The sequence below is a fragment of the Vicia villosa genome, linkage group LG2 (assembly GCF_029867415.1).
Source record: "Vicia villosa cultivar HV-30 ecotype Madison, WI linkage group LG2, Vvil1.0, whole genome shotgun sequence".
In the NCBI taxonomy this organism is placed as follows: Eukaryota; Viridiplantae; Streptophyta; class Magnoliopsida; order Fabales; family Fabaceae; genus Vicia; species Vicia villosa.
Window position 1 is genome coordinate 204480292 of NC_081181.1, and position 15084 is coordinate 204495375.

The 15084-nt window shown below is 36.1% G+C and overlaps 1 protein-coding gene across 4 annotated transcripts; it reads left to right on the top strand.

The window, feature by feature from the left end:
• The first annotated feature begins 1254 nt into the window (after nt 1-1254).
• Nucleotides 1255-6928, top strand: LOC131653668 (ADP-ribosylation factor GTPase-activating protein AGD5-like). Of its 4 annotated transcripts, none has more exons than XM_058923922.1 (11): nt 1255-1533; nt 2571-2629; nt 2827-2917; nt 3499-3553; nt 3668-3758; nt 3864-4089; nt 4713-4914; nt 5308-5486; nt 5609-5842; nt 5934-5992; nt 6562-6928. In XM_058923922.1, the coding sequence occupies exons 1-11, from the start codon at nt 1483-1485 to the stop codon at nt 6713-6715; spliced, it is 1401 nt and encodes a 466-aa protein (XP_058779905.1). In that variant the 5' UTR covers nt 1255-1482; the 3' UTR covers nt 6716-6928. The 4 variants fall into 4 exon arrangements, with proteins under 4 accessions (XP_058779905.1, XP_058779907.1, XP_058779904.1 ...); XM_058923921.1 differs by having other exon boundaries at nt 1261-1533; nt 4689-4914; XM_058923924.1 differs by lacking the exon at nt 5934-5992 and having other exon boundaries at nt 1260-1533; nt 4689-4914.
• Nucleotides 6929-15084: the final 8156 nt, after the last annotated feature.

Sequence of the window (15084 nt, forward strand, 5' to 3'; positions counted from 1 at the left end):
AAAAATTATGTATGTTATTGTTGAGTTAAGAAACAAATGAACACTTTAATTAAAATGTGTAATGATTTAATAGCGATATATTTTAAAAAAAAAATTTAGAATCATGCATTTTTATATAATAATATAAATGATATTATAGAAATATGTAGTGTGGGTATGGGGCGGGTTGGATAGTAAGGTACCCGTGCCCGCATCCATACCCACATTTTTTAATGGGTAATTACCCGTGCCCGTGCCCATACCCATTTTTATGGGTATTTACCCTACCCGATATGGGATTTTTTGTGGGTACCCACTGGGGATGGGCCAAATTGCCATCCCTATGGAAGAGTCCAATTTTGCATTCTATGGCAAACATTTTGAGATTAAACATTACTTTATAAAAGACTATCAAAACCCTTAGTCGAGGATATACTCAGTTTTAAATCAAAGAATATAAGTATTATTTTTTGTAAAAAAATATATTTGATTATCGTTAAGTTAACTTATTTGATAATTCTGTTGAGTTTACAGCAGTGCGGATTCAAAGTGAAATTCTAATCACTAGATTATTAAAAAAAATTGATATTTAAAATCATATGAATGATCTTTTAGATTTACATTGTGATCCTCTTTACAATTACTAAAGTAAAGTCCGAGAATGATTATCAAGTGTAGGGGTGGCAAACGGGCATGTCCGCCCCGCAAAAGCTTGCGAAAAAACGGAATGGGGTGGGTTTTTTTAAGAGTGCGGGTCTAAAATCTTGCCCCGCCCCGCAAAAAAGTGAGGGTGGGGCGGGGAAAGCCCGCGGGAATTAGGCTTTTTAGGCCTAAAAATAATAAAATTCTATGAAAAAACAAATGCCCGCAAAAGCCCACAAAAAAACGGGGCGGGGCGGGGCGGACACATTAAAGAGAGCGGGCCTAAAACCTTGTCCCGCCCCGCAAAAAAGTGCGAGTAAAACGGACTTTCCCCGCGGGCCGAGCCCGTTTTGCCACCCCTAATCAGGTGTTAACAATAAAGCGTTTTTTCATTGAATATGCATGATGATTATTATTTTAAAATATTAGATAGATAAGGAATTGAATGATAGATATTTTATCTAACAGAACTCTGAGTAAAAAAAAGAGTAGAATATCACCTTTTGTTAATTATTGTATGAGTAAATGAATATGTCCTTTCATCCAATCAAAAAAAGAATTTGTTCTTATTTAATACTCCGCGTGTGGATTCCAGCCAAAAAAACAAAGGTGACAAAACAAAAGCAGTCAAATAAAATAAATAAAAAAGAGTCAAGGAGTGCGTTGTAAATATGCGATCACTATTTTGTTCACATTTAATACTAATAACGACCATAGACGAAAAGTTTATTCAATAGAGAGAGGGGAAATATCGCAAAAAGACCAATTTGACCTTGGATCTTCTTCTTCCTCTCTCTCGCTTTCGCTTTCTACCAATTCCTTCTCCGATTCGTTTCTGTTACTCTTCTTCAATCAATCGCCATGAACGGAAAGGCCAACGTTACCAAAGAGCTTAACGCTAAGCACAAGAAGGTTTCTTAATTGTACTTTTTCTGTTGTTTTCGCAAATTGTGTGAATTGAATCCTTATTCGTTCGATTCGAATCCGTTATCGCCTGATTTGTTATTTTATATTCTGATGTAGCCTGTGTATGTGTATTTGATACTTTTTGTTTTCACTGGAATTGTTTGGAATTGTGGTGTTTGGATAGTTTTTCTGTGATTTTAATCTGCTAGTTTGTTCATGAACTTTGATGTATGTTTATTGATAGTTGGTAGGTTGATTGATTGATCTATAGTGTTCTATGAAGCACGGACACCACGACACTTACGGCGACAAGCTACCAGTAATAATTTGAAAAAAATGAATAAATTAAATGTAATCACAAGTGTCGATATTGTTGTCTGACACAGACATGTACACGCCTTTTTATAGTGTTTCACTTTGTTGGGATTAATCAATTAGGATATTGTGATTTGTAGTTTTGATACTTTTCAACTGATGCACAAATTACATACTTAGGTTAGGTCTATCTAGTTTGCGAAGGATTTTTTGTTTTCATTTTTATAGTGTTTTCTATATCGATATTTGAAAATCAGAAATACTAGTTGCATTGTTTACGTAATTGTAAATTTGGGATATTAAGGAGGACTTAATCCTTGATGACTTAAGGGAGGGATTTAAGTCATAAATATTGATGACAAGAATGGAGAAAACATTGTGAGGATCTTCTGGCTTTTTTTATTAAATTATGATGTCTTGTTTCATTGATATTTTGAGTGGAGAAGGAGAAAACTTTACTTGTATCTTAAAGGTTATTCATATTTCATTGTTGATTCTCCCAACATGAAGATGGATCCAGTTTAATAGGTTGAGAACAAGTTTTCCTTGCAGTCACTCACTGATATCTGAGATCCTTAATTCCTGTCAACGTACTATAAACTACATTAACTTGTATTATTATACCCTTTATTCAACGTTTTTAATTTTAGGCATTGTCATATCATGTGTTTCCCATCTCTTTCTCTCTCTGGCTTATATATTTTATGTTCTTTACTTCAAATATGTAGATACTGGAAGGACTGCTCAAATTACCTGAGAATCGGGAATGTGCTGACTGCAAATCTAAGTATGTATCTGGCTGAATCTGAATGGTTCTATCCAGATCTCATGTCAGTAATAAATAGAGTAAAGAGATACAAATTGGTTCTTAAAATATAGATGTCCATTGCATTTTTTTCATTTCCAAGATTTAATATTATCATTATTATTATTATTATTCACAGTGTGGACTGGCTCAACTTTATATAATAATTTACTTTGCAGAGCTCCAAGATGGGCCAGTGTAAATCTTGGCATCTTTATATGCATGCAATGTTCGGGAATACATAGAAGTTTGGGAGTACATATATCAAAGGTGATGCTTATCATACTGTGAAATATCGGAAGTGTGGGAGATTTGTGGGTGATCGTATTATATGGTCATTTGTGGATATAGTCTTCATATTACAGAGTAGTTTGTGGTCATTTGTGGGTATAGTATCAAGAAGCAGATGGTTTGTGAATGAATATCATTTTCCTTGTTTAACTTGAAATTGACTTTTTTTCCCTTTTTATTTCATTTGTATATTATTAGCCAATCCCACCTAGTGAGAAAATCTATAGTTGTTGTTGTTGCTGTTGTATATTTAGAGGTAAATTGTGCTGCTGTGGGGAATTCGCTTGTTAATTTATAGTAGGACTATTATTATTTTTACTGGGACTCTGGCGGTGTTGATGGCGATTAAATATTTTTTGTTGGCAAAGTTTTTCAATCTGATTTTGTTGTTTTTTCATTTAAAATCAAGTATTAGTACTAACTTAATTTGACATGGGAATTACTGAAGTATGGCTTCTAAGTCCTAAATGTTGGCTTTTATAGTGATTAAAGACTTTCTAGAAGTTCCAATTACTTGAGGCATTCCTTTATTGCATATTAACGTATGGTTTTCTTGTCAGGTTCGTTCTGCAACTCTTGACACTTGGCTTCCAGAGCAAGTTGCGTTCATTCATTGTAAGGGAACTTGAATGTTCATGATCTTTTGCAGTTAATTTGAATTTGTTGATGTATATTTTTGTTATACAATCAACTCATTATTTCAGAATGTCTTGTTTTGGTCTTATTCAGCAATGGGAAACGATAAAGCAAATAGTTACTGGGAAGCAGAATTACCTCCAAACTACGACAGAGTTGGCATTGAAAATTTCATTCGTGCAAAGTAATAAACCCCAAGACTCTGGCTAAATTTTCATACTTGTACTGTTTGAAGTGTATGCATCTTGTTTTTTACACATGATTTCAATTATTGCATATATATTTAAAGGTATGAAGAGAAAAGATGGGTTCCGAGGGATGGGAACCCAAGAACACCTTCTGGACTACGGGAAGATAAATCTCCTTCACAATGGCCGAGGCCTGTAGAAAAAAGTGGACATGAATACGTCACTGTTCCTGAAAATACTTTTGAGGAAAGGAAGAAAATCCAACCATCAAATGCAGTTCCTGCTACAAGACGTAGGGTTCCTGCTCCTCGCAAAGTAGCTGAGCAGGTTATTACTATTTTATATGTGAACCTTTTTTGCCTCTTCTTATATGACATCTTATGTTACATTATGTGCAATGTTCTGAAACCCGAACCGGACATTGAACTGAAGAAGACACTGATTTAAGTATGGTCCAACTGGGGTTGAACCGGTAGTGATTAGATAATATTTGTTTTGTGATTTTAGTATGTATAAAGTAATGTATTCAAGTTGAACATGTTAAATATTAAGTATAAGTATTTATACAGTAACCTGATTGATTAAATATTGTACCAACATAAATAACTAGTACCGTATTAACTATTTTTGACAGGCCCTACTGTCCGGTTTGGTTTTCAGAACCTTGATAACATGAGTATTCCATTTATAATGCCTGTTAATGTTATAAAATGCTACTTTTTTTTATGCGATGGAAGTAATGTTGGAGGGGAAATTCCAAAGTCTTGTAATAAAACAATTTGGCATATGATAGATAACATCATATTATATTGTTATGAGCAATTGGTTTTCTAGATTTTTTTCTGTAACAGAGAATTTTCTTCCATTTTTCTACTCGAAAATTTGAGATTATTATCGTTTATATAAAATAATCATTTCGTTAACAGGTAACTCCTGCTCCTCAACCTCAGGACACCGAGAAAGTGAAACCAGTACCCCCGCAACAACAAGCTGTAACTTCAAAGCCGACTATAGACACAGCTCAAAGTACCCCTCCCAAAGTAGACTATGCTACAGACCTTTTCAACATGTTGTCCATGGATGATGCAAATGAAAATGGCTCCAAAGGAGCAGGTGCTACTGCTGATGATAATAACTGGGCAGGCTTTCAGTGTATGTTTGTCTCCTTAAAAGGAAAAAAAACTCTACAGAAGCAAATTAAAAATGTTGCTCGGCATTTTGTTTAGGAAGATTTGAAGAGGCCTCTATTGATTGTGTTGTGAAGAACTTGGGCCTGTTCACTTTGAGGATATGTTTTTAGTTTTTACTTCTAATAAAAAAATGGTCACTTTGTTTAAAATTTATTTTCTGTTTCCAAATATTTGCTCAGAGAAAACTGGAAAGCGAGGGAAAAAAACTGTTTTTAATGTTTCCTATACAAATCTTTGGAAATAAGAAACAAATTGTGTTAAATCTTAAAAGTGAAAAAAAAAAAAATGAAATATAATTTTTTTATTCAAGTAAACAGATTTGGAGGTTGTAATTTGATTGCTATTTTTGTTTCAGCTGCTGCAGAGGTGTCAACGGCCGAGAAAACTGGTCCACCAAACGCAGTTGAGAGTACTTCTCAGTCTGCACCTGGAATTGAGGATCTATTTAATGTTTCATTTTCTGTGACACCAAGTTTAGCTCCTGCAAAACCACAGAAAGATGTGAAAAATGATATAATGAGCCTCTTTGAAAAGGTATGAATCAATGCTTCAATAGGTTTGGGTAAGATTGTGGAATTGCTTTCTGTTTGAAACTTGGTCTGCTTAGTCTTATTATTAAATATATAAATTCTTCTATTCTTGTTGGATATCTGCAGAGCAACATTGTATCTCCATTTGCAATGCATCAACAACAGCTTGCCATGCTAGCACAGCAGCAGTCTCTTCTAATGGCTGCTGCATCTAAATCTAATGGCGTCGATCTCAAGTATCCTACTGGCATACAACAACCAAGTTCCAATGTTTCTGTCCAAAATTGGCCACATACTGGATTTCCAATATCTGGGGTAATGCCCATGGCTTCTCAGGGAGAGCTGCAGAAACTTGTGCAGGTAAATGACTCAAGCAAGCCAGAAATTTTTATTGATGAATGATACGTTTGTGTGTCCAGTTACTAACTTATTTCTTGCCTCTCTGGATCAGACTAGGAACATGACTCCAGCACATCCAGCTGGGAACTCTGTTCAACATCCACCATCTGGGTATGCCGTTAGTTAGTCTTTGTAAACCCAACTTAAACTTAAAATCAGATTGGATAACTTACACTAATTTGGCAATATTACCTGCTATTGCTCCACCGAGCTCAGAGTAACCCTGGGCTGATATTGGGTGCTAAATCTTCGGTTTCTCAAGCCAAAATAAATGGGAGTTACCTGTAGACTGTCATTCCAAAAGACTATTTTTAGGGTTATGTTTTTGTTCTCACAATTATGATTGTCAAAAATAGATCATCTGTCAAACTAGATTTTTCATTATGTATTTTCATTTCACTTGAATCAAATTCTATTTCTGCTGCTCCCACACCATACACACACATGTTTGAACAGCTTCCCATTAATTTACCATATTACGTTTTATTTTTCCAACGAAGGTCATCTTATAAACAGGGCATGAATCTACAAACTGCCTGAATTTTTTTGCATCAATTCAATTCATCTATATGTTACTCCTATCTTGTTACTTCCTTTGACATCAACTCAATTGCATTTCCTGTCTGTCAGAAAACCTTATATCTTGATTTTCGTATTAAACAAGTTTCTATTTGTTGCAGTTTCTATGCTATGGGGCAAGTTGGCCAGGTTAATGGTATGATGACAATGGGAGTGAGTAAACCTCAGTCAAGTCCAGTTCCGTCAACCTCTTCGAAGTCTACCAAGGAATATGATTTTTCCTCCTTAACACAAGGGATGTTTGCGAAACAATGATGGCTGTCATGTAGCATAATAGAAAGATTAGATGAAAATTACAGGAACTGCACTTTCTTTTTCAATTTTTCCCTTAGCCAATCCGTGGGTTGTATTGTAGAGCTAGTTCAGTTTTTTTACTCTTGTCTCAGGTGATTTCTTCTTTTATCGGAAGGTGTATTCACTTTTTACAATAAAAGTGATATTAATCATATATTCCTACATTTGCTTCTATCTCTTTTTTCAAATGGTTGAACATAATTTTGATGTTTGGTTTCAACACACATTTTTTAATGATGGTTATAATTAATATGGATTCTATCATATCATATGGGTTCTCCTTCTTTATATATTTGGCGCGACGCATGCATTTTAATTTTAATTTAGAGCGTTGCTTATTGCACCCAGGGATGGAGCCATATGCAATTATCTGTGGGCTACTGCCCCACTATCATTTAAATACTTGTTCATGATTTGTACTTCTTGATACATAAATTACAATTAAAAAAAATATATTTTGGTGGAAAAAAATTCAATGCAATTTCAAAATTTCCTTCCGTTTTCAGAAATACATCTCTCTAGACGCACTTCATACACATTAATACTAAATACGTAATTTTGAAATACGCACTTCATACACATTAAGACTAAATACACCGTAATTTTGAAATATGCAAGATTAAATTTATTCGAGTAAATGTATTTTTGAAATCTCTTGGGAACCTTTAAGCTAAATGTAGTATTGTGCAAGAATCTCTCTACCTTAACTGCTATATTCATTATACTCCATCCGTCTCACAATAGGTATTTTCTTTGCAATTTTTACACTTTTTAAAAAAATTATAAATTATGTTGATTTTAAAAATAAAATGAATATCATTTACTTAATTAACCTTATTAATAATAGATATTGGAGTAGTTATATGAATTAAAATACAATAAATAAGGGTAAGTTAGTGGAAATAAATAATAAATATTACATTGGTATTTTAAAAGGACAAATAATTTGAGACAAATAAAAATTAGAAAAAGAACACCTATTGTGAAACGGAGGGAATACTTTAATGCTCGGAAAATTGTTAGAATGTTACATTTAATTGATTGGTTTTTCTTTTACATATTGTTGTGATGGTTATCATGTTTTGTAAGACCACTTAAAATGGGTCTTGAATAATTTTTTCAATAGTTAAATGCTTTCAATAGTGTGTTGAATGAGATGACGAATATGATGTGGATTAATTGGTGTTGAATACTCAACATGTTGAATGAAAAAGGAGTGTGGACTGTTAGACGCTAGGCTTTCGTATCTAGAGAGGGGTGAATAGATACCTCAGATTTTAATCGTATCTTTCTTAACAAACGTGGCGAAAGCGTTTCGGGATCGACTCGCGTCTATTCCGAACCGCTACGGGAAGGATCAGATATGTGTTTAAACCACTAACTGATTATTATGTGAAGATGAAACTTATCAGAGAATCAATCAAGTTAAACTTTGGTAAATCGTTTAATGTTTGCTTGAGTAAACTTGTTTACAATGACTTTGATTTTAATAGAAGTTATATATCAAACACTTGGTGATAATGTCCAAATTGATTATGAATCAATGTGTGGTGACTTGTGATGTTTGTGCAGAATCTTATCACACAAGTTTAACACTTGATACATTAATCAATTTGCAATTATGACCAAAAATAAACGCAACGTAAACGAAAAGATAAAAGCAATAAGAACACGATATTTGTTCAGTTAGTTCGTCGATCGTCCTCGCTACGACTACATCTGCCCCTAATTCCAAACGGGAATTGGGATGTCTTTCATTATGATTGAAAAGAGTTTACACAAAGAAGATAACAAAGCAATAACGATAAACCGAATATGTTGATTCTTTGTATCTTCTTCCCCTTGATCTTGAGCTAGATCAAATGTCTTCCAAGAGCTTATCTTTGATTCCAATTCTGCAGTGTTGTGAATTGCTTGAACCCTCGTTCTTCAACTTCCACACTCAGCTGAATCTTGATGAAGCCTCTTGACAAAAACCCCCAAAATTCACCAATCTTGGAGGACAAAATCCGCAGATTTTATTCACCAACAATCCCACAAATCTTCACCCACTGGGAATCTTCAATTCCTTTCCATGGACGCTATCGATCTTGATCGCAAACCCTGTGAGGGCAATGGTGTAGTTTTCATGATGCCAAAACATTGTGAATCAACTACAACTTAAGTGGAATCATAGAAACAAAGCAAATGCAACAAAGACAAGTATTTTTGGCTACAAGACACTAATAGGTCGACTCATAAACACTATAGGTCGACCTACTGCAAGCATTTTCTGAAAAATTCTATGTAAGGGCTGAATGCGTCGACGCATTATATCTTCAGGTCGACGCATGGAACATTGGTGTTATCTCGGGTATGTGCACGCCGACTCTTCAGGTCGACGCATCATCTTTTGGGTGATTCAAGTGCAAGAGCAAAATCCGTCGACGCATTGATGGAATACGTTGACGCATGGCATTTTGAGGAACTCACGGGAATGCGCACGCCGACATTTCAGGTCGACGCAAGTGTCATACTTTGCTTATTTTCAAGTGAAATACCTTCCACAGGTCGACCTATGCAGGGGAGCAAGTCGACCTGTCGCTTCTCAAACTGGTTTTCTGCTGTTTTCAAATTAGCCTATGCATTGTGTATGGTATAAATACTCAAATGATCATTCTCAAGCATTTTAACAAGAAACGTGAAAGATATACTCAAGCTTCTTCTCATCTTCAACCTTTCGCTTATTGATCAAAAATCACACATAATCATTTTTTCGATCGGAGTAAGGAATGTGTGTTGATAAGGTTCGACGGTAGACATTTGTCTTGTTCGAGATTCGACGGTAGACATTTATCTTGTTCGAGTGAAGATTGTTGAGGGTGTTTCTTGTATAAAACCTTAGGGTTTTCCTTCTTCATCAACGATTTTGTTCGAAGGTTTTTGACGATCGATTTGCTTTGGAAATCAATTCAGTCGTGCATAAGGGATTAAGGGATTGAAGATCCGCTCAACAAACTTGCTACAACCGAAGGATTGAGAAAGGAACGATCAGGGTCTTGATCGGTGAAGATTATTGACATTGACTTGATTCAACTTGAATCAAGGGGAGGATCGAATTGTATTCAATTTTACTGCATGTGTGTAGTTGGTGATTGGTACTTTCTATCCTTGTTAAACATTTTGCAATCAAATAAAACTTTCCTAATTTCATTTGAAATTAGGGGCAGACGTACTCCTGCGAGGACGATAGAGGAACTGGCTTAACAAATCTCGTGTTCCTTATCGTTTTTACTTTTATCTTGTTTCTATTTGTTTTTCGTTTATTTCCATTGTTGAGCAAAAACTAAGGTTTGGTTAATATCGATCACCAAGTGTTCGATAAAATTACTCAATCAATTTTTTATTCAAATTTTAGTGAAAACGTTCATTGTGAGTAATATACCATCTAGTGTGCAACTCAAACAATTGATATATTTGTTAAAACGTAATTCATTATTCGACATTTTTCATCCGTTCGGTTTAGTGCACATATCCGGTCCCCGATAACGTAATCGCTCTTAGACGATTAAGTGATTCAGGGAAGTCACGTTTCAAAAGCTAAAATTTTCTTAAGTGGGAAAAAGGTGGTCTATTCACCCCCTCTAGACCATTCCTATCGTCTAACAAGTGGTATCACGAGCTCCGGTTCATTTTAGTGCTTGATATAAATTTTTAGAAAATGGAGTAGTGGAACATAAAAATCGTGTGTTGGAAGAACTTGGGAGAACTATGATTAATGAACATGGGCTTCCAAAATATTTTTGGGCCGATGCCATAAATACGGCTTGTTATGTTTTAAATAGGATCTTGATACGACCTATTCTAAACAAAACACCGTATGAACTCTTGAAAGGAAGAAAACCAAACATTTCTCACCTTCATGTATTTGGATGTAAGTGCTTTGTTCTAAGTAATGGAAAGGAAAATCTTGGCAAGTTTGATGCAAAAGCGGATGAGGGTATCTTTCTAGGATATGCCCAATCTAGTAAAGCTTATAGAGTATACAACAAAAGGTTACATATTGTTGAAGAGTCCGTACATGTCTCTTTTGATGAGTCTTGTCCGAAAGTTGTCGGAAAAGGTAGTGTTCTTAATGGCGCAGGTGTCTCAACTGAGAGTTTACTTAAAGATCCGGATGCCAAGCTTGAGAAAGATAAATAATCCCTCTTACCCGAGAATAATGAAGAGGAAGTGGATCAAACACCTAAAGAGAAAGTGGAAGAGCAACCAAGTGAGAAGAGTGATCTTCCTCTTGCATGGAAATCTTCTAAGGACCATCCTATGGAGAACATTGTAGGAGACATATCAAAAGGGGTGACAACACGGTCAAGGATAAGTAACTTTTGTTTTTATTACTATTTCGTCTCTCAAATTGAGCCTAAAAACTCCAAAGATGCTTTAGTCGATGAGCATTGGTACTTAGCTATGCAAGAAGAGTTAAACCAATTTAAGAGAAATGAGGTTTGGGACCTTCTACCTCCTCCGCGAGTCCATCGAGTAATTGGCACTAAATGGGTGTTTAGGAACAAACTAGACGAAAACGGTATCATCACTCGCAACAAGGCCCGTCTTGTTGCTCAAGGGTATAGCCAAGAGGAAGGGATTGAATATGAGGAGACCTATGCTCTGGTCGCCCGACTTGAGGCAATACGCTTGTTAATTGCATTCGCATGTTAACAAAACTTTAAGCTTTATCAAATGGATGTTAAGAGTGCGTTTCTAAATGGGTTCATTAATGAAGAGGTCTATGTATCTCAACCTCCCAGATTTGAATATGTTGATTATCCTGATTATGTTTATAAACTTAAGCGTGCCTTGTATGGTCTAAAACAAGCTCCTAGAGCTTGGTACGAGCGGCTTAGTCATTTTTTGATTAATCAAGGTTTTTCAAGAGGGAAAGTTTATACCACCCTATTCATTAAAAGACATGAAAAGCATTCCATATTAGTTCAAGTGTATGTTGATGATATTATCTTTGGTTCTACTAATATGACTCTTGTAAAGGAGTTTTCTAAGCTTATGCAGGGAGAATTTGAGATGAGCATGATGGGTGAATTAAACTAATTCCTTGGACTCCAAATAAAGCAACTAAAAGAAGGCATGTTTGTGAGTCAAACTAAGTATTGTCAAGAACTCCTCAAACGGTTTGACATGGCAAAGTCCAAGACCATTGACACTCCTATGCCTACCGCGGTAAATCTTGATCAAGATGAACATGGTAAGCCGGTTGATGTAAAAAGGTATAGAGGTATGATCGGTTCCTTACTTTACCTTACCGCTTCCCGTCCCGATATTATGTTTAGTGTATGCATGTGTGCAAGATATCAATCATGTCCTAAGGAGTCTCACTTAAAAGCCGTTAAGCGCATACTTAGGTATCTTGTTGGTACAACTAAGCATGGCTTATGGTTCTCCAAAGGTAGTGATTGCTCTTTGGTTGGATATTCTGATTCCGACTTTGCCGGGTGCAAATTAGATAGGAAAAGCACTAGTGGAACATGTCACTTATTTTCAAATTCCTTGGTTAGTTGGCATAGCAAGAAACAAGTGTACGTTGTTTTATCAACCGCCGAGGCGGAATATGTGGCGGACGGTAATTGTTGTGCTCAAATACTATGGCTCAAGCAACAATTACTTGACTTCAATGTCAGGCTTGATCATATTCCTATCTTTTGTGATAACACAAGTGCTATAAATCTAACAAAAAATCCGGTCTTACACTCTCGCACTAAACACATAGAAATTCGACACCATTTCCTTAGGGATCATGTTGAGAAGGGTGATGTAGTGTTTGAGCATGTTGATAGCAAAAATCAACTTGCCGACATCTTTACAAAACCACTAGCTACCGAGCCCTTCTTTCACATCCGTAGGGAACTTGGCGTCCTTGATATATCGGATAGGTTGCAACTATGAGTAGTTGCATATGCTTTATTTATTGTTATTATCTAGGTTCTCACAATTTCTTAAGTGATTATTCAAAGATATGAGAGGGCATGTTTCTCCATCTCCCATATGTAAAGGTAATATCGTTTCAACCTTAGATTGACTTCATGCTAATATTTCACCATGGTAAAGTTGAAATTTGTTCATTAAATATGGTTGTTTTATGCATAATTTGGTTGTGACATACATACATTCATTGCATCTAACCCAATTTTGAAATTTGCAAAGCATAGGTCGATCTACCCTTTTTGTGAGTCGACCTACTCAAAGGAATTTTTCAAAAATCTGAAGCTAATGCGGCGACGCATCACCTGCATAGGTCGACGCATCGTTCGCAGAATTTCAAAATTAGGTTACATTTAAAAAGGGGACACAAGGCAATTCACTCTCTTCTTTCTCTTCCTTGCTTCGACCTGCTCACACAAACCCTAAAACACCACTCATCTCCTCCCTTTCAATCATCAATGGCTACCCACAAATCTTCAAGAAAGAGAGCCAACAGAGGGGACTCTTCTTCTCAACCACAACCTGACATCGAGGATGATTTGTCTCTTATTCATGATGCTCTTGTGGAATCCTACTCCGCCAACTTCAGCAAACGAAAGGTAATCAAGCAATTCATGCTATTCACCGGAACCTTGAGAAGTCTTCATCTTCAACAGGTAATTGATCTGCTTGAAGTTCAAAAACTCGGTGCTTTTCTTGAACTGAGTCATGATGAAGCCTCTTGACAAAAACTCGTTCTTCAACTTCCACACTCAGGTGAATCTTGATGAAGCCTCTTGACAAAAACCCCCCAAATTCACCAATCTTGGAGGACAAAATCTGCAGACTTTATTCACCAACAATCCCACAAATCTTCATCCACTGGGAATCTTCAATTCCTTTCCATGGACGTTATCGATCTTGATCGCAAACCCTGTGAGGGCAATGGTGTAGTTTTCATGATGCCAAAACATTGTTAATCAACTACAACCTAAGTGGAATCATAGAAACCAAGCAAATGCAACAAAGACAAGTATTTTTGGCTACAAGACACTAATAGATCGACTCATAAACACTATAGGTCGACCTACTGCAAGCATTTCCTGAAAAATTCTATGTAAGGGCTGAATGCGTCGACGCATTATATCTTCAGGTCGACGCATGGAACATTGGTGTTATCTCGGGTATGCGCATGCCGACTCTTCAGGTCGACGCATCATCTTTTGGGTGATTCAAGTGCAAGAGCAAAATGCGTCGACGCATTGATGGAATAGGTCGACGCATGGCATTTTGAGGAACTCACGGGAATGCGCATGCCGACCCTTCAGGTCGACGCAAGTGTCATACTTTGCTTATTTTCAAGTGAAATACCTTCCACAGGTCGACCTATGCAGGGGAGCAGGTCGACCTGTCGCTTCTCAAACTGGTTTTCTGCTGTTTTCAAATTGGCCTATCCATTGTGTATGGTATAAATACTCAAATGATCATTCTCAAGCATTTTAACAAGAAACGTGAAAGATATACTCAAGCTTCTTCTCATCTTCAACCTTTCGCTTATTGATTGAAAATCACACATAATCATCTTTTTCGATCGGAGTAAGGAATGTGTGTTGATAAGGTTCGACGGTAGACATTTGTCTTGTTCGAGATTCGACGGTAGACATTTATCTTGTTCGAGTGAAGATTGTTGAGGGTGTTTCTTGTATAAAACCTTAGGGTTTTTCCTTCTTCATCAACGATTTTGTTTGAAGGTTTTTGACGATCGATTTGCTTTGGAAATCAATTCAGTCGTGCATAAGGGATTGAGGGATTGAAGATCCGCTCAAAAAACTTGCTACAACCGGAGGATTGAGAAAGGAACGATCGGGGTCTTGATCGGTAAAGATCATTGACATTGACTTGATTCAACTTGAATCAAGGGGAGGATCGAATTGTATTCAATTTTATTGCATGTGTGTAGTTGGTGATTGGTACTTTCTATCCTTGTTAAACATTTTGCAATCAAATAAAACTTTCCTAATTTCAATCGAAATTAGGGGCAGACGTACTCCTGCGATGACGATAGAGGAACTGCCTTAACAAATCTCGTGTTCCTTATCGTTTTTACTTTTATCTTGTTTCTATTTGTTTTCGTTTATTTCCATTGTTGAGAAAAAACTAAAGTTTGGTAAATATCGATCACCAAGTGTTCGATAAAATTACTCAATCAATTTTTTGTTCAAATTTTAGTGAAAACGTTAATTGTGAGTAATATACCATCTATTGTGCAACTCAAACAATTGATATATTCGTTAAAACGTAATTCATTATTCGACATTTTTCATCCGTTCGGTTTAGTGCACATATCCGGTCCCTGATAACGTAATCGCTCTTAGACG